At 41.2% G+C, this 27,434-nt stretch overlaps 1 protein-coding gene across 5 annotated transcripts in view; it reads left to right on the top strand.

Annotated features, from left to right (window-relative positions):
- The window catches only part of SORCS1 (sortilin related VPS10 domain containing receptor 1), a 507,304-nt gene that overhangs the window by 266,786 nt on the left and 213,084 nt on the right, over window positions 1-27,434 (top strand). For all 5 annotated transcript variants that reach the window (XM_032312692.1, XM_032312691.1, XM_032312688.1 and 2 more), the window contains exon 3: window positions 11,493-11,592. In XM_032312692.1, coding sequence (XP_032168583.1) covers window positions 11,493-11,592 — 100 coding nt within the window. The remainder of the gene's footprint in view (window positions 1-11,492; window positions 11,593-27,434) is intronic.

The following is a 27,434-nucleotide window of genomic DNA, read 5'->3' as shown; positions in this document are numbered from 1 at the left end:
TACTTTTTTTTCCTTTTTTTTAAGATTTTGTTTTATTTGAGAGCAAGAGAGAACACGTGCATGAGCAGACAGAGAAAGAGGGAGAAGCAAGCTCCCTGCTGAGCAGGGAACCTGTCACAAGGCTGTATCCCAAGACCCTGAGATCATGACCTGGGCCCAGAGCAGACGCTTCCCCTCTGAGCCACCCAGGCTTCCCAAGGGAAGGGGCTGTTTTAAGACTGTGGATGGGACTGCCAGTTTTTCTGATATTACTTTGCTTTTTAAACAAAATTGGAAAATCTGAGGGCAGTAGGACCAGGCCATTCTGCTGGATACTTGTGGATGAAGGTCAGTGTGGCCTCAAGTGATGGTACAGGTTAGAGCTCTGTCCCTGGTTAGCTGCATGATCCAGGTTTTGTGGAAGGGATTTTACCTGTGGGTCAGTTCGATATCACTGCATGCAGAATGGAGGGGGCACACACCAGTGATACAAGTGTTTTTGGGCTTTTTGCTTGTTTGTTTAATCTATTCCATGACAGATACTGGAGTACTTTCTCTGTAAGGATTATACGTAATTTAAATATTTTTAATATCCTCTTTGACTATCAGCTCTAGTCCTGGTTCCTTTCCCAAATGTTGCCATTGTTTTTAGTCTGGTATGATTCCAAAGAGCAATTGTGCAGGTTTCTTAAACATCTAAGCCTCTGTGGTTTTTTTGTTTGGTTGGTTTTGGAGGAGAATCGGCTTTTTCCCATGTAGTATTATGTTCCTTCCTTACAGTATTAATCAGTTCTAAGATGGATAGGCTTTATAAAGTGAATTTTATTTTCAGATGAGATGAAAGTATTTTTCATATTTGATAACCTGTAATTCTGAGAAGTGTTTTGGTATGAGAATCAGAAAACCTGGCTTCTCTTCATGACTCAAGGGTCCCCTGAATGCTTGACTTACTCTACCCTGACCCTCAGTTTCTTCATCTGCAGAATCATATAGTTGAGCCTGTTCCATTGTGTGGAAACTGGTTTTTTGAGCCCTGGAAGCTGTGTGAAAACGTTAAAGAATTACTAAAAGAGGAAGACTAGGATGTGTGGGGGGTTGGCAGGGGTGGGGGGGGGACACAGGTTGGAAGGACAGACAGTGGCTTCAGTGAGGATAGCTCCCTATCTGGTGAATGTATAGTAAGAGTAGGGCTTAAACTCCCCCACTGCTTAAAGAAAAAAAAAAAAATTGAATAGAGATGAAAACCTTTCTAAGATCTTATTGAAGTTTTAATAGTCTAGAGTTTTTAGCTTTCCTGAAAGTAATTGGAACACAGAAATGGTGATATTATAAAATCTTGCAATGATATGCAACAATGAACAAAGCATGTTTTCTTGGCCAGTCTCCATCATTTCACTTCTAAAGAAACTAAGAAGAAAAATGATAGGATGTAACAGGCAAAAGATATACATACCTCCATCTCCATACTTCAAGCCCTGATTGTCTCGTACAGTTTCGGGATGGTATTTTTTTCTAAGCCTTACTTCTCAGAAGTGTGTTGTAGGCTTCCCTATGGATGCAGAATTCCCCCAAACTCCTCCAGCTACAGGAATTCTTGAATATTACAAATAAGGCTAGAGATCAGCTAGTCCAGCCCTCTCCAATTACATATGAGGAAGCATCTCACTCATTTTTCATTCATTTAACTTTCCGAAAACTCAAGGTAGCAGATGTGCACCATCAAGTGAAGATGACGTTCTGTCCATCTACGGGAAACAGACCCTAATGATTGGACCCTAGACCGTGACACCCAGAGGACAACTTCCACACCTTTGGATAATTGGATCATTTATAATCAGGGAATCAAATATAACCCATTGTCACCATTAAACATTGAAGTTGCTTATGCTTCTAGAATATATTTTTCACAATTTTTATTATGTTCAATTAGCTAACATATAGTACATCATTAGTTTTTGATGTTTTTCATAATTTTCATATGCATGTTCTGATTGAAGGGCAAGGAGGAGCAAGTAACATTGGCTTCATTCAATAAACATTTCACTACTGTTTGCCTGTTCCCAAGGCAAGACAATTACAGTGCTGCTGTAGTCAAACAGGGTGTCCTGTAAGAGAGTGGAATGCTCGGACAGAAGTCACATGTGACAATTAGCAATTATAGCTCAAATTTGTTTTCTGACAAGGGTGGCAAAATGCAGGAGATTTTATGTATTTTATATATGTGTGTGTGTATATATATGTATATATATATATTATTCTGTATATATATGTACATATATGTATTCTATATGCCATTTCCTGTGTGGAACTCTTCTCAACCAGGGGGAAAGTCTGCAGTGGTCTCTAGTACTATCAATACCTTTGAATCTTGGCTTGTTTGATGCTTGGCCTGGGGGTCCTCCTGCAAACACAAAATTGACTTTAGGATGATAACTGGCAGATACGGTACATAGTGGTGTCTCATTGTTTGAGAGGCAGGTGATCTAAGTTCCGTATGCTTCACTGGAAAGAAAATTCCATCCTATTTCTTTTTTTTAGACAAACTATCCTTCTGTAAAGAGCACAGTTTCAAAACATGAGCTCCTCCATGTCTGTATTAAGTATCTAGGCTTCAGAGACTAACTAGCCAGGTCTGAATTGAGCTCAGGTCACTGTTGCCATGTAGCACTGGGCAAGCCAGTCATTGTCTCTAAGTTTCGATCTTCTCATCCATAAGATGTGAATCACAGTAGTTAACTCAGGGAATGCCATGAGAATTAACCGAGCCAGTCCCTGTAAAGTGCTCAGCCCGTGTGTGGTGTGTTTTAAGTGTTCAGTAAGCATTCACTATTATTATAAACAGTTTGGCAAGCAGGTATGTGTGATGGATCAGAAATGCCTGGCCATCAGGGTCATATCAGAAGAGAGAGCCCTTGACAAAGTTGAATGCCCCCCCCCAATTTATGTTTGTGTAGCTGATAAAGGCATGCTTTGTTTTCCATTGTTCTATTTATATTGAGTACTTTAACAATGCCTTAGACATTTTGTGTACATATTTGTATGAGTTCTTCCTAAGTAAGGCCTTAAATTCTCTTACATGTATGTCTAATGACTCTTGCCTGACCTAAACTCAGGGTGGGAGAGCCCTAAAATTTTCTTGCCCCCTCACCCTGCAAAAAGAAATACAATCACCTATCATGAAATTTCTCCAATAATATTTTGCAATAACAGAGGAGAACATTGAAGACAAGTGGTGTTCAGTTCAGTCAGCACCATGGTTGGAGCCCCTTCTGGATTTCAAGCAGCAGCTACAATGTTGGATGGACAGAAGAGTAAGGGTCAATGCACTGTGCTTCCTAGCAGCTGGTGGCAGCTGGGGCAAACAGCACCCGATAAGGTCACCAACCGCGGAATATAAAACCAGTGTAGGAGCCATTTGGATGAGTCTGAGCTCATTCTGCAAAGGGAGGTGAGAAAGTTCAGTGAAGGAAGGGGTACTTGAGTCTAGCCTTGAAACAGAGACATGGGCAGAAAGAAGGGTGAAAGTGTAAATATGAACGAGTCCTGCGTTCAGAGAACAGAGTCTATTAACACAGAAAACTGTGAGCCTTGACAGTTTCAATACAATGTACAGGGATCTGGGATGTCACTGAAGGAAGAATGAAGTCCCCTAGTCATCGGGCATTGCCAGGAGAGGCGTTGTGGAATGCAATCTTGAAAGATAAGAAGGAGCAAGTGCCCTCTGTCCTCGCCACCACTACCAGCTTGTCTGCTGAGCAGGGGGTACCGCATGTGCAATGCCTTGGAGGCATGAGAGCAGCTGCACCTGTGAGAAAGAGCGAGCGGTCACTTTAGTGTGTTCTTGCAAGGGGTTCTAGCCACAGCAGGATGGTAACCGCCTGCCTCAGCTTGGAAAGTCGAGTGGGAGTGGAGGGTACAGAGAGAGAGGCTTCAGACCGGCAGGTGCGTGAGAAGGAAGTCGTGGACATCACCTAGTTAAGGATAACGTTCTTCCCTGGCCTTGCTCTTAAAAAAGAAACCTTTGCTTAAAAAGGAGAGCTCGGTTTAAATTATTTGCCCTCCCTTTCTTAGGCAGAATAGTTAGAAACCCAGGTATCAATGCAGGTTTTAGTTATTTTTATACTCAGTGAACTGAAAGATCTTTCAGAGGTAAGAGTAACCACTGTTTTGGTGTTCTCTGTATCATGGTCAAATATTTTTACCTCTCGTGGAAATATGTGGCATGTGCGGCAACATGCTGTGGACGACACCGCCATCAATGTGACCGCATAGTCGCATTCAGATGCATTCAAGAGGGTTCTTACCTCAGCTACCCTGCGTGACGAGAACACTCGTCACACTCTGCATGTCTCCTTGTCTCCAACAAGGAGACAAAGACAGTGGCTCAGCAGGACCAGAAAGATGAGTGGGAATGTTTACAACTTGTGCAACTTGTAGACACATAGGTACTCGTCCCTTACATTAAAAAACAAACAAAAAACAAAAAACAAAACAAAAAAAAACTTAAAAAAAATTTACAAATCAAATTAAATTGGAAATACTGTGACCCATGGCAGAGCAGAAATATCTTTATATCACCTTGACATGCCTCTCCCTAAACCCAATATTTAACCCCCCTTCTCTCTAGTTCTGCAAATTAACCTGAAAAGCTCAGGGTATCCAAGAAACAGAGGGAAGCTTGTTCCGCTCAGGATGCACCATAACGTCTCAGCAGCACGTTTAAATTATATGTTTAGGCTGACAGGCAAACGTATTTCACGGCAGAATCCTTAGGAAGCAAGAGACAATTTCCTTCAGCTGAACGTCATCGTTTGATGTAGATTGCCTATTATATTCTTGAGGTATTAAGAAAAATGGATTTGGAGATATTTTCTTGACAGTGGGTAGACTAATGGAATCTGGTGACTGTATTTAAAATGTGCAGAGGTTTGTTATAACATGGTAATAGAAATATCAATTGCACTGACAGGTTAAAAAAAATCTGTCAATGAATGATAATGAAGTTATTTAAATGTCGACTCACTCGCAAACATTTTCCAAACCCTAAATTATTCTCACTGCTTTAACCTCGTGCATCCTAAGTTATTAGGGAGCAGTGTCTGCCCTGCAGCCCATGCGCCTTTGGCTGTGGAAGCTATTTTTATGCTGCCAAATGCACTAGGAGCAGTGAAAGTGGCTGCTCTTAATGATTTTAGGAAAGAAACAAAACACAGAAGCCACAGCTGCTTGATTTAGAGGAGGATGCTGTTCCGCTTTTGGGACATCTCATCGGTACTGATTGGAGTCATGCCCCGGTGCTTCCTTGCTTCCTGTCCCTAAGCTTCCATCTTTGTTTTGGGACCTTGGCAGTCTGGCTTGGTGCGCATGCGCTAGGACCTGTTACCTCTCTGGGGTCCGAAGGTTACTTCTTTTTGAGAAGTGGCCTGGCTTGTTCAACTGGTTCAAAGAGTGTCCATTAGGCTTCCACATTCCTCACCTTCTGTATGGAGAAGACACCATCATGATGTACCACCATCATCCTGAGGCCTGGGGATTTGTCGGGGGGTGGGGTGGGGAGCAAACCAAACGTGTGTCCTCTGTCCTTATGGCACTTAGAGGAGTCAAAGATGGCAGGCAAGAGTTTCGGGATTAAACAGTAGAGGAGTATAGAACGTGTTCCCCATCCTGGCCCCACATCTCCCCTCAGGGCTGACTGAATGTGCTAGGAGCAAGGACTGTAGTAGACCCTGGCCAGACGACGCAGGCTTCTTCCTTTTGGCTTAGTAGAAGTCAACTGGCAAATGCAAGAAGAACAAGCTTCCATGGAGTCAGCCAGTCCGTGAAGAACAGGCTGTGAGGGGCTTCCGTGTATGGGGCGCTCTTCTGAGGAAGACAGAGGCAGGAAACAGACATCCTTTCTGCTCTCCTCACATGGAGCTTTCATTCTGGAAGGGGAAGGACAGAAAATTATCTGGGGGAAGAGCTTTCTAGACACAGAGAATAGCAGGGCTGGAGCGCGCTGGGGTGGGGGCAGGCAGAGAAGGCAGAGGAATTAAGAGTTGGGCATCCATTATGTACCAATTTAGCAGATAAAAAAGCATGTCTGAAGTTGATTTGTTGAGGACCCCAGGGGATGGACCAGTTACTCAGCTAGTTTCGAGCCGGTGTCTGCTTCTGTTTGACTTCAAGTACTTCCTCTTTCTATAAAGCTGTGACGTCTTGATAATCTTCACGAGACGTCACCACATAATTCACAAGTTGACCCACTTACTTTCTTCATATTTCTAGCCTTCCTAGGAGCTTGGGTACCCCAGGTGGACGACCTGCCTTCTCTTCTTAGCCCATTGTGACAGTTTCTGCTTATGGTTTTCTTAAGGTGGATTCTCCCTGGCAGGCCGTCCGTCCTTTTGCCTGGTATGAGGAAAAGTCAGGTTTTGGTCTACACCATATACAACTTCAAACACTTTGAGTTCATATTCCTTTTACAAAGAAATGCTACACTGGATTTTGTAAATAGATTTCCTTTTCCTCTAGTAGCTTTGAGAGAGGCAGTGCAGCATGGGCTTAAGGATGAAGGCTCTCGAAGGGCAGCCACATGAGGACTGTGTTGTCCAAATTCTGTGGCCTCAGTTATACCCCTGATTCCTCCTCCTCTGTAACCTGTGATTAATATCAGTGTCCATCTCATGGGCTTCTGCATGTGAAGGGCTTAGCTCACATGATAAGCACCCCTATAAACATTCATTTTTATTATCTGTTAGGTTTCCTAAGCATGACGGTCCATCAGGAAATCCTGGCACACTTATTCCAGAAGCGGAGTGTAGCATCATTCACTCTCAAATTCCGGTTCTCATCCTTACCTCTCTAAGTCGAGCCCCACACAAAGCTACTGGCACACGTATCCTGTAAAATATGGTAGACTGATTTGGTTCCATTTAAAAACGGTAGTAGTAACTTCGCGAATATTTTCTCTTCTAAAAAAGCTACATCGAACATATTCTCTGTGATTCATATTCTTTTTGAGGGTTCGTGGTGTGGGTTTCAGTAAGTTATGGCTAAAGGATACCAAAAGTGATCAAGAAAAAAATGAGTGACAAAACAAATAAACACAAGCTGTCATTAGGGATTGCTATTCCACGCCAGCCCTGGTGTGTAGTACTTTTTATGGATTAATTTAGTTTACAGATTATTCTGTGCTTGTTTATTATCTCATTTGATGGTATATAATTATAGCAGAGGAAATGCAATCACATTTTCTTTCCGCTACTCCCTGTGGAGACCAGTCATGCTCTGTCTTGACCCCTTTACGTGTGATGGGACACCGCCATCTGAGAGAGAGCATGAGGTCTTGGAAGGTAGGTGGTACCATACAGTGAAGTGGTTTCTCCGTCCATCAGGCCAGCTCGTTTCAGCTGTATGACTATAGTAAATACATACTTTCTGTTCTAAAAGTCACTATTTAAGATATGTTTGCAAAAAGGTAGTATAAGGATTAAGGATCAAAAGCAAAAACCTGTGTGCCTTGATTTAATCACTTGCATATTTACTTTATTGGAATGCTAATTTTTTTTAAGCTCTCAGCTTTTTCTTGCACAGCATAGATGTTGACAAAAACCCTGTTTTCCATCTGTATGTAAGTCAACCTGTAAATAAAACCAAAAAAAAAAGTTTGTTTTGGAATGTTTTAAAAAATGGTACAAGCTGAGAATTCAAGGCTGTTTATATTGCATCTTAAAAACATTTCCGTGTGCTACACATCTTTTTAAGATTACTTTTTTTTTTTTTTTGCCTTGATAACAGCAGTCATTTTATGGTTAGCATAGGCTGCCATTTCTCTTTGCAAATTTGGTTTGTTTTAAATATTTTTATTGTTCCCCTTTTCTTATAAAACCAAGATTCATAATCTTTGTTTTGCCTTTTTTTTTTTTTTTTTTGGTCTTTAATATGCTTTTCTGAAGTATGTTGCTCAGAACAGTAATTTAATTAGATATCCCTCAAGAATCAATCTTAGAGTCAAATATGTTTGGAAAGTGCTTCATGGAATATGCATTTAAAAGGTTCACAGTGTATATTAAAATAAAAAGATTTATGTATGTATATGAGAAGAATAATATTTATAAGTTCTCAAGTAAAGGAACATTAAATTTTGCATTATCAAGCATTTCCTAACATTTTTTGATCTCGGATAACACTCCTCTTCCCCATACCTAGGGACGATACTTAGAATATTTTAACAGCCACTGCATTGGCTCACCAGCCTGCCTGCTGCTCAACTGTCTGTTTCTCATCTGCTCTTTCAAAGCCAGATCCCTAAGGGGCTGCAGTTCCCACCATTGACCATACAAGGATAACTGGAAGCATCTGTTAGCTGGGAAGGGGAGTTTGCAGATGGGCACCAGGAATTGCTTTCCAGGGTGTGGTGCCTTCTCCAAGGTCACTGGGGCCCAGGCTGATCAACACAGGCACCAACCAATCAGAGCAGGTGTTCCTCTTGGTCCTGAGTGAATTTCTTGAGGACCTCTGCTGTGCCAACCTTCAATCTTTAGGTTGCTGGATTGTGATGAAATCTAGGAGGTCTCCAAGGGAGAGGATCATGTAGTAAGACTGGCAGAAGTACTATTCGGAGAACTTAGCACAGTAACTACTTACGAACTGGCCTGCAGAAATTAAATATTTTCGCTTCTGTCCCCTTGAATCCATGTATTCTGGCTGACTCTTAGTATTACCCATGATGCATGTAACACTCTATCTAATTCTAATTTAGTGGGACAACTTTGGACAACTGCTAGTCTGTGCCATTTTGGGCATGTGGAAATGCATCATTTTTTCCCTCTCTAACAATTATTACAATGCCACAATGCTTAAACATGTAGCTCTGCTGAATTGAGAATTAAATTTTGATTCAGTTTCTGAGCTTTGAAAAATCAAGGGGCAAGAGACAGCATTAAACAATGGTGGCAGACACCTTGAAGGATCTGGACTGGTGATGTTGTAATAAGGGGAAAGTATCTAATAACATATTGTAAGCTCTCTGAGAAAAATGTTACAAATGTATGTCTGAGCTGGTCACTCTATTATCATCCTGTCATACTGAAATTTCAGCTAAACACACACACATACATACACACACAAGTGAGAGTGATTCTGTGTAGAATCCTCATGGAGCATTCTCTTTTGTCTTTGTAGAGTTTAATTTTTTAATGTAAGCAAACTCATTGATCAAGGATCAAGTTGATAGACATGATAAGAAACTAATTATTACTCCCTTGTAGATTAGTTTCTACTTCTCTAGCCTCCATTCTGATTATCCTACTAGGAAAATTAAGCCATTCTCTCACCTCTGACGTGGTCCTGCTGATGTCCACATATGGCTGGACAGCATCTGCCAGGGGAGCAGTCTTCACACACTCTGTCCTCCTCCCATTACCGCCCCCTGCCCCCGGAATAGATTTTTGCATCTGTTTGTTTGTTTTTGAACTTGTGAATATTGTTTAGAACAAAGATTAGAAAAAGTTATCCCATTAAAGGACCTAGAGAAAGGCTAGTGAAATTTCGGAGACCAGGAGGTCTTAGGAAGCAGAGGAAGTTGACCTAGTAAGGCCGGTAGGAGTGGGGGAAAAATATGTCAAACACCAAGATTCCACTGAATGAAGAAAGAAGTCTCAGGTACTCCTTAGAAAGCTGGAGCAAATTTCACATCAGCATGAATTTTAGGGAGAGGATTTAATATGGAAGGAGGATCTAAAGAGGTTTGTTGTGTTTCATGGATAAGATCTGTGAGTTTTGAATGCTCTTCAAATATTCTTGGCTATCAAACCATGGCTTGTTGGATTGGAATAGAGCACAGTCTGGTCCAGAAGAAAGCCAGTTATATATTGGGTGACGCAAGTTGCCCTCTAGTTCTCTTTCCTAAAACCCTACCCATTTTCCATTTTAAAGGGCAATAGTTCTTGAAGTTTTACATAATACCCCAGTCTTCACTGATTTGCAGCATCCCCTGAATTCTATAAAATGTTGACTATTATCTAATTATATATAATTGATTATGTAATTTATAATATAGTTTATTATATGGTTATATATTATCTATCTATCTATCTATACATACACACACACACACACACACACACACACACACACACACACACAAACTTTAGGGGGAAAATGCCCTGGATCTCCAGCCAGATTAAATTCTTAATCCCTTAATTGCAGGATCGCACGTTATGTAGCTTTCTTGGTCCAGGGTAGCTTCTTAATGCATGGTGATGAGGCTGTTAACACAAACTTCCCTATGCAATCTTTATGGCCTGTAGGAATTTATACTTTGACCACTATCAGGAATGAATTAAAATGGTTACATTTTTGTGTTTCTATTTAAACCAAGTGTATTTTCTAAGCCTTGTTAATTTTAATCTGTAGCATTGAACTTAACACATTATAGCCTTATATTTCTGCCTCTCAAATAAAGCTGTCAGATTTTTGAGAGTGGAGGCGATGTGTTGTATCCTGGCACACGGCACAGGGTCTGGCACATTTTAGGAGTTCTGTAGATGTAAATGAATAAATGAATTTGGATCTCCTATATGTAAAAAGAAGGCTAAGAGGAAATTGTATGTTTCCTTTAAATTGAAACAAACAAAAACAACAGGAAAACTGTGGTATAGTGTAAGTAACACAGGGTTTAGGGTCAGAACAGCTGTATTCAAATGCTCGCTGGCAATTTATCAGCTGTTTTCTTTGAATAGGTCACTTAAGTTCTGTCAGCTACTTTCTTCAAATACAGATAATGTTTCCTCCTACACATGGTTGTCATGCTGATCTAATGAGATTACAATTCTGAAATATGTCATAAGCTTTGATAGAGATGGTGATTAAAGCCTATTGATTTAGGCAGAATTAATAAGTTATTGACCAAAGGCTAGATAAAGATGAGAGAATCTTCAAAAAAGAGAGGGTTAGTGCCAAGAGGTAATATCTTCCCAACTCCGGGTTGAACACTAGAAAAGGCCACTGAGTAAGACTGTGAAATTTCTTTATTATTAAGATGTTTTCTTACTCTTAAGTAATAGGAAAAGACTGAATGACCTTTGAAGGTACTGACCCACCATAGATTCTATGACTCATGAAGGGAAACACAATTTGTGGATAAATCAGGAGAACCTACTTTTCCACTGCACCACAGATAAAGAGAAGGTTTGAAAATGTCAAATCTACATAAAAACTCTTTATTTTTGTGGTCAATTCAAGAGACACCCTCATCTCTTAATCTTTTAAAATTAACCACATCCTTTATGCAGTGTACGTACATGAAGGAGCAGTAGAGATGGAGTTTTAATTTTTACCAATTCAATTTAAATGCAAATGTTAACCGCTCACATGATGCTGCTGTGTACATAATTAAGCATCATTATATACTACATGAATCATCTAGAAACCTCCCGAGAGCCATTCTACTATGTAAAACATGCATTATACTGACAAGCAGCCAAATGACGTAGACATCTGTCCTCATTAATGCTCCTTTTGAATTATAGGTCAACTGATTATGGAACAACTTATGAGAAGCTGAATGATAAAGTTGGGCTGAAAACAATTCTAAGCTATCTCTACGTGTGTCCTACCAACAAGCGTAAGGTAAGACATGTATATTCAGCATGCTGCTTATTCATGATGTGACTTCTGTCTTGGTTGGCTAACCTCTCTAGCTACGTAAAAATCCATTATAGTTAAGCCAGGATTAGAGGTGTAGAGATGAGCTGGTGGATGTTAAGGTGATAAAATGTATGACACATCATAATTTTGAGAGCAACAGCCGTGAATGCAAGAGGGTGAGAGGTAGGTATATCATTACAGTTTCTGGAAGGCAGCTCCAAGGAATGGGTCTCCTTGAATGGATGCTGTCTTGTAAGGGCTCTGAGCAGTCAGTCACAAGAATCAGAATGAGCCTTGACAAGATGGAGGAGAGGGTGGGGTTTTCATCTGAAGTGCCCCTGTTTTCCCTTGACCTGAATAAATAGATTAGCTAGAATTGGGGTGAATGTGTCCTCCTGGAGCATGTTGGCTATCTCATTTCCAAAGTTTATTCAGCCCGCACACAAGTGACAGGATGGAGACACTGCTGGAAAGAACTTTGGAGATCATCATACACTGCACCCTAATTTTATAGATGAGAAAATTAAGGTTCAGAGAAAGGTAAGGCTTTGCCTCATTGCAGAGTTACGAGCGCAACCGGAACTAGGATTCAGGTTTCTTGGTTGGCAGTCATACTATCTCTGCTTCATTACACTGCTCCTAGTAAGAGGGTTTATCTCTTCTTCAGAGGGAAGTATTATTTTCTCAAAGAAGACGAGATTTGCTTTTAAGTGAAAAAGACTTACTTGTCTCAGGAGGGGAATGGCGCTACATCCGTTCTTTAGTTTTTATAAGCTTGCATTGTGAGATTCTGAATTCTTTTTTTTTTTTTTAAGATTTTATTTATTTATTTGACAGAGATCACAAGTAGGCAGAGAGGCAGGCGGTGGTGGGGGAGGGAAGCAGGCTCCCTGCTGAGCAGAGAGCCGGATGCAGGGCTCCACCCCAGGACCCTGGGACCATGACCTGAGCCCAAGGTAGAGGCCCAACCCACTGAGCCACCCAGGTGCCCTGAGATTTTGAATTCTGACATACAATTTCTAATTGTTGTGTGAATTGCATGAAATAATAGTATGCATCAGGAAAGAGAAAATCGTTGTTCATGAGTATGTCCTAAGTCATGTTCTTCTATGACTGTGGCAATGATGTCCAGGTTCTCAATCCAAATCTGTCAGCAGTTACCGTCTGTGACCTTCGGTCGATATTTCATTTTGTAACGTGAACTCTGGGAGGTGGATGAGAACATTTCTGAATGGTCATTCCTTAACTCCAGCAGCACATCCAAAGCCCTGGGGATTCCCACATGTGCCCTCTCACCCCTATTTGCCCTGGATTAGGGCTCAGGTCACTGTACCTTGAGCAAGCTCCCCAGGTGTCTCTTATATATATCGAGGATTAAGAATTGCTTAGGCAAAGTGTAATGCTCCCTCTGGCCCTAAACAACTCACGTTCGTCAGTAGAAGCAGCATAACTCGGCGGCTGTGCATGGACTCTGATGTCAGACAGCGTGCGTGAAAACCCAGCTAAACCAGTTAACACATGTATAACTGTGGTGATTTACTTAACCTCTCCAAGCAGTGTCATCGAATTTAAAATAGGGATCATTATAATTCCTACTCATGTGAAAAGTTGTAACTGTTATCTGGAATAAGGCTTTTTAAGTATTTGGCACAGAATAGCTAAGGCTCATTGATGTTTTCTCTTTATTTTTTTTTCTCATCTGCCCCCTCCTCTTTCATGTAATTATTAGAAGGAATAGTAATGATTATCCTCCCTAAATAGCAATGTTTAGTAGAACTTTCTGTAATGACAGAAATGTTCCTTTAAGCTGTCCAGTACCTTAGACATTAACCACTTGTGGCTATTGAGTATTTGAAAGATAGCTGAGGAACTCGATTTCATTTATCTATTTATTTATTTATTTATTAAAAGATTGTATTTATTTATTTGACAGAGAGACACAGTGAGAGAGGGAACACAGGCAGTAGGGGTGGGAGAGGGAGAAGCAGGCCTCCCACTGAGCAGAGAGCCCGATGCGGGGTTCGATCCAGGACTCTGTGATCATGACCTGAGCCGAAGGCAGATGCTTAATGACTGAGCCACGCAGGCGCCCTGAAGCACTGGATTTTAAATCTAATTTAACTTTAATTAACTTCAATGTAAATAGACACCTGTGGCTGATGGCCCCAGTATCAGACAGGATAGTTTGATAATGTCAGCCTCACAAGTGTAGAGATACACGCTGAACATTCCTGTCTTCCCCTTACTAGCTAATTACTGGTCCATCATCAGCAATTGCATTTAAATAATTTGACCTGCTGCATACCGTTCTGAGTTGAAGACCTGAATTTATACTCTTTAGTTTTATAATGTGATTTAGTTATGTTTGTTAGCTTTGAATCAATTCTTAAATTCCATATTGATTTTTCTTCTAGTTTCACATTTTCAGTAAATTTCATTTAACAATCAATCTGTAGGGCTCCTGGGTGGCTCAGTTGGTTAAGCAACTGCCTTCAGCTCAGTCGTGATCCTGGAGTCCGGGGATCGAGTCCCACATCGCGCTCCCAGATCTGTGGGGAGTCTGCTTCTCCCTCTGACCTTTCTAACCCTCTCATGCTCTCTCTCAAATAAATAAGTAAAAAATCTTAAAAGAAAAAAAACAACAACAATCAATCTGTAAGTATCATAGGCTACAAAGAGAAATAAGTCAACACTCCACCCTCAAAAGTCTTGCATCCTAGTAATAAATGCAATAGGACTTTCTGTCGTTGAAGGGTCCTTTGACTCTCCTGCCACCTAACAGATGACTTTGGGTGAGACATTTACATTTTCCCACTTGTAAAGTGATAGAGGCAAAAACAAAGGAATTTGCAACTGGAAGAGACTTCAAAATTGTTCTTAGAATTGTTTTAAGTTAGTGATAGTCTTTGTTTTATTGATGTTTTTGGAGAGGAATATGATGAAAAAGGGAAAAAAAAAGATAAGATGCCGAACAGGGAACGGTGAGCTTGGGATTTTCTATAGCCACAGAATATGTGACTCCAAGATGGTTTGCAGGAGCAGAGCTTGAACCACGAGGCTCTCAAGTCCAAATGCAGCTCCGAAGCTGGAAGGAAAGCCCAGAGGGAGCACCTCAAGGAGCCCCGTCTTCTAACCCATTCACACCAGTGAGCTAGCATCAGTCAGCCTACATGCTTAGTCTGTAGTCTTCTGAAAGACTTTGAAAAGTCACTGGCCATGGCATTTAGCTAAAATTAAAACTTGGCAGACCCTATTTCCAGAGAAAGAGCAGTCCTTGTCCATGGCTATGAGAGAACAGCTTTCTCTGGGCCTTTCTCCTTCCAGAAGAAGAGGCGGGCCTGAGCTGTTTAAATCACAGTGTTTATGGGTGAATCTAAGTGAACCGATCTTTTCCTGTACAGATAAATGAGGCCTTCAGGGTCACTTTCTGAGATGCTGATAGATTTAAGAAATATTGGAGGACGATGAAGGTCTTTACAATGGTGCAAAAATCAATAAAGTTGACATAGCAGTATATTTGTGTACAGTTTTTCTACTTATGAGGTGAATTTATCACCATGAAATATGTACTTTCGCCCCCCAAAGGGACCTACTTGAACCAAAGAGGTAGTACCTGTACGACATTTTAAAGGGTGAATATATTTCCCCCCAATCAATGAGAGTTTAGGTAAAAAAAGGAAAGAAAGAAAAAAAAAAAAGAAGAAGAAGAAGAAAGAAAAATATCAGGCTCTATTAATTATGCAGGACAAAGGCACTCAAGTTCGCAGCAATTCTCGTAGGACTTGTGCGTTCTCCAGTGAGAAGGCAGCCTCCTTTCTGGGGTTGTATTAATTCTTCTCTGTCCCTAGGGTGCTATCCAGCAAGTTCACATCTTTTGTACCAGGTATGTCTCTCTGCTTTTCACATCAGTGGGAGCAACTGGAATCAAACCGACATCAGGGAAACTGCCTTGCCTTCCCAGAAACCTGTTTTGCCTTCACATGCTTTTTGCTATTTTTAGCTGCTTGTGAGGACAAGCTCAGTTCTTCAATCAACATGTCTCCAACAGCGGGCATGATGCCCTGCCTTTGCAGACAGCTTGTTAGGGGCATTACTGGGATCAGAGTCCAGAACAAAACAGGCCCTTATTTACAGCTTAAATGAATGATCATCCATTGCCTGTTTCTCCACAAGCCTGCTGTAAATGACAGCGGCTTTCCTTGGATACGTCTGTTACAGTAAAATCCATAATCTCATCGTAGGTCGGTCTAGGAAATCTTGACTAAGAGACACAGAAAGGCTGCTCCCAGGTATCATCCTAGCTCAGGCATACCCTCCTTCAACGGAGCCCTGCCTCTGGCCTCTGATAGATGAGGTAGGTCCCAAAGAACAAGGATAAGAGACTCCTAGAGCCAGAGGAGAGGCAGGCTAGCTGTCTGTCACCACGTCTCCGAAAGAGAGCACTCCTCAAGCAGCCCTTGACAAATCCCAAGGCTTGTGGGTGTCAGTGGTGGTTTATTGGCTACATACCTTGACTCTCCCATGAGAAGGGATGATTTAACATTCCCCTAGAACGAGCAGCTGGGATGTGGAGAGTGATGGAAGGAACGAATACAAATCTTACACAGAAAAACAAAATCAGTGCTTAAATCTTGGTCTTAATCTGAAATTGGCACTGAGTCTGTCTCCTGCCTAAAAAGAGAAAACTTCTTGATACTCTGGGTGTATCTGTCCGCAGTGCCTTTCCCCCCCACCCCAACCAACCTTAGCTGTTCTCTCTTCACGAGGTGTGGTATGACATCTTCAAGGATTAAAGAATACAAAACCCCAAATGGAATACAGTGGGGGAGAAAAGAAGAAAAAAAAAATGTTTTGTTTTGTTTTTGAACTTGGAGCATCCACTTCATTTCGTTGTTATATCCTAGCACTCTCCGTGCACTGTGTTCTCAGCAAAGGAGAAACCCAGGGAGTATTTGCTCTGTATGTTTTCCTGTGCCCCCTCCCTATCCCAGTTTCTTCTCCTTTGTGTGTTATCACAACTTAATTAATACTCTTCCTGCTGAGAGAGCCTTCCAAGACTTTCATCCTATAAATAGGACCCCAGCTCCTCAGACACATTGATCATTTTTGCGGGTCCTGTGGTACATGCCAGCATTAAACACTGTTTGCATTTTCTCCAGATGTTTAGGTTTTAATTACCTTACTGTATGTGGCACTTTCTAAATTGGTGTTTGATTATTGACTCTTTGCCTCTTGATATCCAGGGCATGCTTAATTCCTCTTGTCTTTTACTCAGGAGAAGAAATAGAGACATATATCCTGCAGGTGACTTATGGGGATAGGAAAAAGGTGTGGTGGGTAGCATCTGCCAACTTCCCTTAGGGAAAATATGAAATCATTGAATCAGAACCTAAAAGATGTCAGAGGTGTTCAGATTCTGCTTTTTTATTTAATAGATAAGGCAACTGAGTCCTTAGAGTTTAGTGACTTGCCTGAGGTAACAGGAACTGGTAAAAGAAAAGCTGAGATCATTAAACCTTTAAGGTGAACCTCAATGCCCTCTATTCCACAAAATTTAATCAATTCCATTAGTCAGATATTCTCAGTCCCTCTGATTTCCCAGGCATCTGCTTCTCGTTTCTAGCACTTTTCTCTCACTCCTGATGAGTCGGTGTTGACCCCGTCTAATACCCCATTTAGAATGAGAGGGCCCAGAGGGACTAAAGGACCTTCATCAACTTTCTGGGCTTGTAACAGGCTGAGCACAGCCTTGAATGTCCTGGGATATGGTAGGTGTCCAACACATGGTAGGATTTAACCTGAACTTGGTTGAGTGTGGGGCTCCTAGGCTGGAACCTGAAAAGCAAAGTACATTCTAACACCAGCTTCGACTCATTTAATTTCTCTAATTATGAAATTAATTCTTTCAAGTGAATAAATAAGGATAGTAACAATCCCTGTAGATTTTAGTCATTTCTAGGCCAAAAGGCATAATTTTCTCTTTTCTAGCCAAGAAGAGCATGATTAATATTTAAAATGCCAGGACTTTGCATAGCACTCGCTCGACATTATCTGGCGAGGCCAAGGGGAACTAGCGTATTGTATAATACATCAAAGGGGGTACATGACATTTCCCTTGGCAGATGCTCTGCAATTGCTCCTAACACTTTCATCTGCCCCTTTGTACACAAGATCATGCATTTGCCTCTAACCTTTTAAAAATAACACATATTTCATTCATAAAGAAGTGCATGAACTCAGACACATCATGGAAGGGCCATTTTCCAAACTTCCCTACACTTAACCTGGGCAATGATGGCTAAAGACGGCTAAAGGGAGAGATCATCTCCTTTGATCCTTCCTGGGTACAACTGAGTGTGGGCACAGTTTCAGTCCATCAGTCTCCATTCTGTTCTTTTGAGAGTTCAAAAAGAAAATCAAACCCAAGAAAACATGCTGCATGTCCATTTTTTTTCCCTCTAGGTAATTTTCTAACAGTTGTACAAGCCACTGGGTTTCAAATAAGCTACAGAAGAGTAAGTACAAAGTGCTCTGTTTCAAACAGGTGGAATGCCAGGAGCACGGCCTGCTAGCACACCCCCTTGCTACTCCAAGGTGGCCCTAGGGAGCCCTCCGGGTCTCCTGGGCTCCATGCAACACCGTTGGGGGAAAAAGAAAATACTGAACTAGGCCATCCTCCCTCTGTATACTAAACTGTACCTGAAACAGCCATGTACCTGGTACAATTTTATATAAATCAAAGCACCTGTGGTAATATTCATGAATAAATAAGTGTGAATAAAATCACAATCTTTTTGATTTTAGCACATGATGTTAGTATAGTAGGTATTTAGTTGATTCTTATTGAATCTCATCTGTGTCTTACACTAATGAAAAAAAAAAGTAACAGGTTTATAATATGCCAAGTTTCTCAGAATTGATCCAGTTAATGAGTAGATTACAGACATGGTTTCATGGGGTATGAAGTAGTGCTGAGTACTTTTTTGTTGAAAAGAAGCTTTTTGCATGATTAACATTACGTATTTGCCACTCCTCATTTGTAAGATGTTGCATCTGTCACATGTCAGCATCTAATGCATTAAATATTAACCATGAATTGCTGATTAAAAAGTTGTATCTGTATGAGGATCAAGTTTATGGGGTGTTGCTCTTAAAATTCAGAGTTTATTAGTCACAGTTATGTTTAAAAAATACACAGGTAGCTAGCTAGACAAAGGGGTAGGTGAAAAGGTAATAGATCTCCAGATCAGCCTTTTCTGAGTTTAGATAATGATTTTTGGCTGGCTTCTGGTGGTATTTCTTTATCAAAATGGAAGCAAATATTAGAATGCTGCCTTTTGGTTTTATTCTTTTTTAACAAATGAAGCTAATCAGGATAAATATAGCCTGAAGTTGGTTTCCAAATATTAGGAAGTAAGACTGGTCTAGAAATTGAATGTTTCTTATACTGCTGACTGGGTCTGAAAAGGTAGTTTAGCTCTGTGGCCAGGTGAGCAGAAGTTTCCAAAAAGGAAATGAAGCCTGTGTCAGAGGCTGATCGTTCTTCAGATATGCACAATAGACTATCTGCTCAAACTTCTTTGGGGAGCAGTTTTGTTTTGTTTTGTTTTAATTCCCTATTTTTTATTTATTTTTGCCTCATCATCTGTCCTTATTAGAACTCGTATTCTCTGAAGTCTGGCTGGCCTAGTGTTAAATGCCCATCCATTACCCTTTTATGAAGGTCAAATGCATTATTTCAGGTTGGTTCCAAGTTACGCTCTGCTGTGGAAAATGGTCAGAGGTCTTTTCAACATTCTGGTCTGTTTGCTTCCAGCATACTCCCTGTGGCTTCTCAGAGGTTTCCATCATCCGGTGTTTGACATACTGTATCTAGAACATTTGTTTCTAGTGAATAGCCCGGGCTGCTCTCATGACGGATGGAGACGAATGCTGGCCGCTACAGGAAATTGCCGTATTTACTAGGGTGGGGATGTTTCACTCCAATATATCAGATCTGCCTCAAGCTTTCTCTTGGTGCTGTCAGGAAAAACAAAGTCAATGTCAATGAATCTTTACTAAAACCACTTTCCCCCCACCCCCCGCGAGAAATTAAGAGAACACTACCAGCCTCAGGGGCCAAATGGCTTCCATTTAAACATTCCTTCTTCTGACCTGACCTTTCTCTTGACCAAATCTTCTTTTGAAGGTTTTGTTCTTCTCTTCCTCAAGGCACCCACCTTCCATTTTACTGGATCCCTAAACGCTCACATACTTCTCATTCTATCGCCTTCCAAGTCAGCTACTTAAAATAACTTTTCCAAAACAAAATACTGTCATTTATAGGTAATAAGATGGGTTTAGATCTTCATGGGTAATAAGGCCTACGCTATGGAATATATTTACATTCTGATGACTGGGAAAGAGAGATCTCTTCTTCTGGCTGCTTGGGGCTGTGTGTGTGTGTGTGTGTGTGTGTGTGTTTGGGGACTAGAATACTAAGTATTGCCTTGATAGGCAACATTTGCTGCCCAGGAATGAGCATGCTTGTAATGGAGAACAGGGTGATATGGGTGAGTCCAAAAAAATAAAGAATGGGAAAAAGAAAAACAATTGAATATACGGACTCTCACAGATAAGAGAAGACGGGGTAAGGGAGGAAAGACCCAGATGTTAAGCTGAGAGAGAAGATGGGAGAGATTACTACAAAGCATTTAAAGTAACATAATATAAGATACAGTTATAAAGTAGCTTTTAAAGTAAATATGAGAGAAATCTAATGCAAAGACCATAGTGAACACATAAGGTAGAAGAAGAAAATAATAAAATCATAAATATTTTCAACAGTAGATTAAGAATCTCTTGAGCTCTCTCAGCGAGAGGAGGGCTAATTTACTGGGAACTTATTAAGACTTTCAGAGGGAGGACCATTTGCCCTTATCTCTCTGTTCTTCCTCCGTGCTTTCGGAGGGCTAAAGGATGTTGATGGCTGTGGCCGAAATTGGTTTTACCAGAAAGGAAAACACAATTATGACTCAAGCGTGGGGGCGTAGCAGGCCTCGATCAAGGGTCCTCAGCGGCGGATTCAGACACCACTGCTGCTGCCCGTGGCTTAATGAACTTTTGTCCTTTGAACGCCATCTCTCTTCTCTACTCCCCAGGCCTCTGTGTAACGGCATCTCCTGTTTACGTGTGCACCTGGTCATTTCTGCAGTTGTCAGGTGTACCAACTCTGCACCTGTGTGCAGTTCAGTGTGGAACTACACTCTGTCGTCCGAAGGTGGTCATGGTAAATTTTTGCCTGGTGGAGTTATTAGTTGTGGTGTCGTGATTCACATAATGGACCCTGGAGCCAGCCCGCCTGGCTTTAAATTGCCGCCAAGCCACATACTCATTGTATGCCTGTAGACGGATTTTATTTGTGGGTTTGTGTGTTATGAACCTCTCCATGATACAGTTTCCTCCCTGTCCAAAGTAAAATAGAAGGATTGTGTCAATATCATAAGGTAGTTATGAGAAGAATCAAAACAAACAAACAGTGCCTGACACATAGCAAGCATTCGATAAATGCTAGTCTCATTGTTACCACTATTAATCTCTTTCAAATGACATGGCAGTGCCTTATGCTGTCATTTGTCAACCCAACCAAAATTATTAAATGTCTGTTTTGTGCCAGATCTTTTTAAGACCTAGGAAGTAGAATAAAAATGTAAGACACCGTCCTTTCTTTTGAGGATTGTGCAGTCTGGTAGAGGAGATGAATGTATAAACAGTCAACTACAGTATAGAACTTATGTATCATAATAGCTGTGTACATAGAGCTCTATCTTTGGGGATTCAATGAAGGCTTCACAGAGAAGCAAATATTTGTCAACGGAGAAGGGAAAAAGAAGATGAAAACTGCTTTTCAGTGTATGTGTATTGAGAAACCAGTTTTCATAGACCACAGTGCATACATACCTTTGATTGGTCGCAAATATTAAATGAATAAGCATGTGCCTATTTTGACTCTTAAAACACGCTAGTTTCCATTTATAGCTGGCTGTACTAACCAGGCTCCCCCCCAAAAAAATGCCTTCATAACCCATTTGCATTCTAATTCTAAAATAATAACACAGTGTCTTTTCAATTGGTATAAACTTTTTTCCTACCTTGCTTATGAAATCAATAAGTAGGCAGTGGTGACATTATTAAGATTGAATTAATAAAAGTAAATGTTACCTTATTACAGTGGATTGCTATTGATATATTCAGCATTTATCTTAAGTTAACTACCGGTCATTCAGAGCGACGGATGAAATTTAGAGGTGCAATTTTAAGAAATCAATTGACCCATTTTATCGAACCCTTGGCCTGGGCCCTGCCCTGTTCTTTGCAAACACATTGGTGAATGTTTAAAAAAAAAAAAAAAAAAAAAGTGTGAGCCTTACATGGCCCTTGCAGAGTTTACCATCCTGCTGCAGGGCTGCAATTAAAGAACAGTCCAAGACAGGAGATGATGGATTGCATGGTACACCTGACAAGGGCTCTAAGAGTTTAGAGAGGAATGTGGTCTGGATAATCTAGCAAACAGTTTGAGAGGAGCTTAAATTGCTCAGTGAAACAGACTGGTGTGACGCAGGTCATGACATTCACAACAGAAAAATCTGATTCAGTTGAACCAGCCTTATTTAGTGCAAGGTGGTATAGCTACAAAGACGCATGAAACGGCACAGTCTGCAAAAATGGAAATTGAAGGGTGAGGTATGTACATAGAGATGAGCATAAGTTTGCCTTGGTACAGGTACTACACCTTTCATTTCCTGAAATCTTAATAATTTGATAATATATATTACACATCTTCCTCTTTTGCACTCTAAAAGTGTTCCTGAAAGTGCTGCTTTGCTTATCCTAATTGTTGATTTTGAAAATATAGTTTCTTTTTTTTTTTTAAGATTTTTATTTATTTATTTTTCAGAGATCACAAGCAGGCAGAGAGAGAAGGAGGGGAAGCAGGCTCCCTGCCAAGCAGAGAGCCTGATGAGGGCTCAGTCCCAGGAGCCTGAGATCATGACCTGAGCCGAAGGCAGAGGCTTAACCCACTGAGCCACCCAGGAGCCCCAGAAAAGATAGTTTCTTTAAATGTATGGAATGCATAAGAGAGCACCCAGATTAGGGCAATAGATGAATATCAGGTCTGACAGGGGAAGGAGAAGTATGGAGTAAAAACAGAGGCAAGAGAAACAATGTAGAATTTGCAGGGGGTCAGGAGGGGCTTCTGATATTCCGGTGACTAGCAATTCATCATTTCTCCTATTGCTACTTTCTCAAAGGGAGCCACATACTCTTGCTACAGCTTCTTAGCAAACACGGATGTTCTCTCATTCACCAGACGCCAACTTCCCTGGGATGTATATAGCTTTGGGAGCCAAACCCATCTTGTTTGATGTGGTATTTGGATTCCAGAGGCTGTCCAGGAAAAACAAAAACAAAAAATGAACTTGTGCTAAAGAAAAAGATATTGGATCATAGGAAGACACTTGTCTATATTGGAAGGAATCTGCGTTTGTGGGTCTCTGCCCCTTACAGTCTATTAATGCCTTATTTAGCCAACAGATTTACTTATTTTCTCCCCTGGCTAATGCTGTCTTTGTTCCTTGGGCCCAAGCCCTTTGTGCTTCCATTTGCAAGAATGTTACTGACATTTACAAACTCCCAGGAGGACTCAGTCAGTTACCACTGGAGATGCCCATTGTTCCATGGGAGCTGACCTTTACCCCTAGGCACCAATTAAAATCTATTGCTATTCACCCCTGCAGTGCTGCCTGTAATTCTGGCTCACTGCCCAGTGTAACTGGTAGGATGCCTTCTTTTTAGTGTCATCTTATTTTTCTTCCCCAAACAAGAAGAGAGTGACCTGCAAATGAAAATGAGTGCTTCTGGTAGAAAAAAAGAGGCCGACTGACCATTCGACCATTCAACCATTCGAGGGGACAGTAGTTTTCAGTTAAATCACCTGTTGTGTCAACACAAATGAAAACCTTAAATCAATAGTATAATTAGGCAACTTTTGGGACATTGCCTACTGGTTTATTCCAGATTCACATACCAGCAGAGCTCTGCAGTTACGCTGTGGTGGTGATTTTTGGCTAATTGCAGGGTCATTCTGCCCGAAGCGTGGCTGGGCCTGCTCCACAGCAAGCTGACAGAGACCAAAGTCCCAGCCCAGGGAAGTCGGAAGCCAAGCCCTCTCTTTACATGTCACATTGTTTGTGTTACCCGCACAGCATGAGCACGATAACCTTTTAGGCAAACTTAAGTTCTTTTTGTAATGGATTTTGGTATTTGGGTGGTTAGCGCTGTAAGTAGTTTGTATGAGATCACAGATGCTCATCATAAAAAGATTGCCATTTCTGGCAGACCAGCAACTTAGGATGTGCTAGTGTGGGGAAACAAACATGACCTGTATTTAGAGGTGTGTCACCTCCTTTGCAACTCGTTCTACTCCTCTATATCCCCATCTTCTGTGTGTTAGGGGAGGGGTATGATGATGTGGACATTTTAATGGTGTTTGATGACAAAGCCTAGTGACCTAGTTATTTTAGTAGAAATTGGCTATTGTGTAAACATAGGGACAAGTGGCCTAAAAACAAGGTCTCTATACTCAGATTGAGACAAAGACTCCCAATTTGCTTTAAGTAAATGGAGCTTGAAATTTGCCTTTCCCTGTTTAGTTTAAAATTCTAGAGCTAAGCAAGTTAAAGCTTGATGGAAAGCACTGTCCTCTTCTTGTAGGAATAGTCTCTTTCTCCCACCTTGTCTCAGCACTGCTTCTGTGAACCAGACTGAGTGTATGCAATTAATTCTTTGATCTGCAGAGAGAACGCTTCCTGGAGTTGTATTATGCTTTCTCCTCTCTTTACTATTTGAAATTGTATAGACTTGTGAAGATTATACTTGTATGAGGGCTTAAAATTTCCCAAGAGCCACCAACATTTCGCTTTTCCCACCCGGCAGGCCTTGGTAGAGCCTGGGAGGGTAACGTGGAGAGCAGGAAGCCCTCCGGCTCCCTGGAGATCCATGTCAGCATTCCATTACCCAGAAACCAACGGAACCTGCTTAAGCTCATAGGACAGAGCCCAGAAGATTATCAAAACCCAAACCGTTTGGCTCCATTTATTACAAATACAAAGTTTCATCCATGGTTCATTATGTTCCTCCTATACAAACCCAGCTCAGGGGAATTACAAAGAACTCTGCAATAAATATGCGGGGGAGAGCCTGTTGAAATTGGATATTACCTATCTACAACTGCTTCGTTTGTTTCTTTCATTTTCCTCACTCCTCCCACCGTACTTTCCCCTTCCTTCCACAGTCTCACTCTGTTTTTCTGTCTTTCTTTCCAAAGCTTATTTATATGAAAGAGAGAGTGAGAGAGAGGAGTAAGACCACCTTATGTATTCCACACAGAATATATTTCCAAAATGATTACAAACATGTAATCATGTCATGCATATAAAAACAGTGGGTGGGGAGGAGAGGTTATATTTTATACCTGGGACCTCGTTAATAACGGGTGGTCTTTAACTAGAACTCAGGTCTTCGAGTTTCTGGCCCGTGTTCCTTCCGTCATAGTTCACTATTTCCTAAATATTGCCCCACTTGCCTTGTCTGGAAGGTTACTTTGTAATAGTATCCTTGAGACTAAGTGCTGATTCCTCTGTGGACCTTTAATAAATTTCATGTTTGAAATATGAATTATATAATCTCAGATAAAATGCAAAGCACAGAGAAAGTGGTAAAGGCAATCCATATGTCACATTTGCAGTCAGCTTGTATAAAATCATTTAGCTTCCTGCTTATCATTTCATGATAATAGCCTTGACAGCTTTACAGGATAAACCCAATACTTTTAGAAATCTGAAAAGGACTCCATATATACAGTCCCAGGGAAACTTCCTTTTAACCCCAATTGAATCAGGCTAGATTTGCTCTGGCAGGCGGGGTGCCTTTCTGCTCTGTCATGCCATCCTGGGACTGGCACTCTTCCTTGTGCTGGCTCTCAGCTCTCATGGGGGCTCAGTAGGCTGCCTCTTTTGACTCACAAGGTGTATTTGTGGACTGTGCATTGTTATTTTCCATGAGAGAGAATGCATATCAGAAATGTACCTAGCGTGCCATCACACCTGTGGCCAGTGACCTGAGGAGCAAAATGACTAGCCAGTGTTTAGTGCAAGGATCTACTGAGAAGTCAACTCCATTGTCCCACAGGGTGCTCCCTGGAGAAATCACACCGGAGAAATGGTTCTAACATCGTTGCCTGTACACACTGAGATGGACTTGTTCTTTGCCTTTTGTAGCTGTAATCATGGGCTTTTGATTAGACCTTGTGACTCCAGCATTGCATCTGAACTTCGAAATATACCATCATTAAGAGCACCTGGGTAGCTCAGTTGGTTAAGCCCCTGCCTTCGGCTCAGGTCATGATCCTCAGAGTCCTGGGATCGAGTCCCAAATCGGGTTCTCTGCTCATCAGGGAGCCTGCTTCCCCCCCCCCTCTCTGACTGCCTCTCTGCCTACTTGTGATCTCTCTCTCTTTGTCAAGTAAATAAATAAAATCTTTAAAAAAAAGATTATCATTAAATCTCTAGACACCAGCTTTTTCTGCAGAGGCTACTACTCTCTCTCAGTTCCTCAGAGATCCTCTTCTTCCAAGCAATTTCCTCTGTACCAGCAGTGAAGAAAAAAAAAAAAAATTACCCTACCCTGTTAAGATTTGACCCATGGGCACATGGGCCTGAGTATATAAACTTCTTGACTCCCCCCGACTTGTTTTTTCACTTTTTTCTATACCAAATGTATAAAAGAAACTATAAACATTATAAAAGGGAGAGATACAAAAAGAAGTATTAGAAAGGAAGTTTCAATGAGATCTGACTTGGAACCCGAAATCTTCCTTTGCCTCTTGAGCTAAGAAGTGTTTGAAGCAACCCAGACTCTCACACTTGTCAGAGAAGTAACAGAACAGTAGGCTTCCTGCTTTTCAAATCTGTGAATACAATGAATTGTAAGCTGAGATATGCATAGATGAAATGTACTGAGAACATTCCCATGTATGAGGGTAGCTGATGCAGAAACAGATCAAACAGAAGCAAACTCTGAAATCAGCAGGAAAGCACCATAAACTCCATTTTAACTTTGAGAAAAGTAAGGCTCAAAAAGTGGGTTGTCCAGGGCCCCTGGATGGCTCACTTGCTTAAGTATCCAACTGTTGATTTCAGCTGAGGCATGATCTCAGGATTGTGCGATAGATCCCTGCATCAGGCTCTGCATTGGGCATGGAGCCTGCTTACAATTCTCTCTCCCCCTCTCTCTCTGCCCCCTTTCCCCCTCCCTGACATGTGCTCTCTCTCTCTCTCAAAAATAAAAAAAATAAAAATAAAAAAGTGAGTTGTGCTGGTCATATAACTAGTACCTGAGCATAGATCTGGCATGTGTGTGCAGATTTTTCCGAGCTTTTTAATTAATATTTACTCTCCCTATGTACTACATAAAGGGTATAGTCTCCCTAGAGCCACAGTTATTTCCTGTAAGGGAGCATGGGGGACAATAGTGTCTGCTCAAGGAAGTGAGCCGTAACAGTAATTCTGTTTTTTAGCCATTGATAGAAGAATGCTGTAGCTTTAATGTTTTCCTATCTGTTACCTGATATACATGAAAAATCCCCCCCAAAAATACTTCCACCTGCCTTTCAGTAATTAGTGGAAGGAAGTGGCCAAATTACTACTAAGGTTCCTAAACCCCTACAAATATTAGATGTTAGGATCATCTAGGGTGGTTGTCGAAATGTAGATTCTGGGCCAGAA

The sequence above is a fragment of the Mustela erminea genome, chromosome 14 (assembly GCF_009829155.1).
Source record: "Mustela erminea isolate mMusErm1 chromosome 14, mMusErm1.Pri, whole genome shotgun sequence".
NCBI lineage: Eukaryota > Metazoa > Chordata > Mammalia > Carnivora > Mustelidae > Mustela > Mustela erminea.
This window is presented reverse-complemented; position numbering and strand designations above follow the sequence as displayed.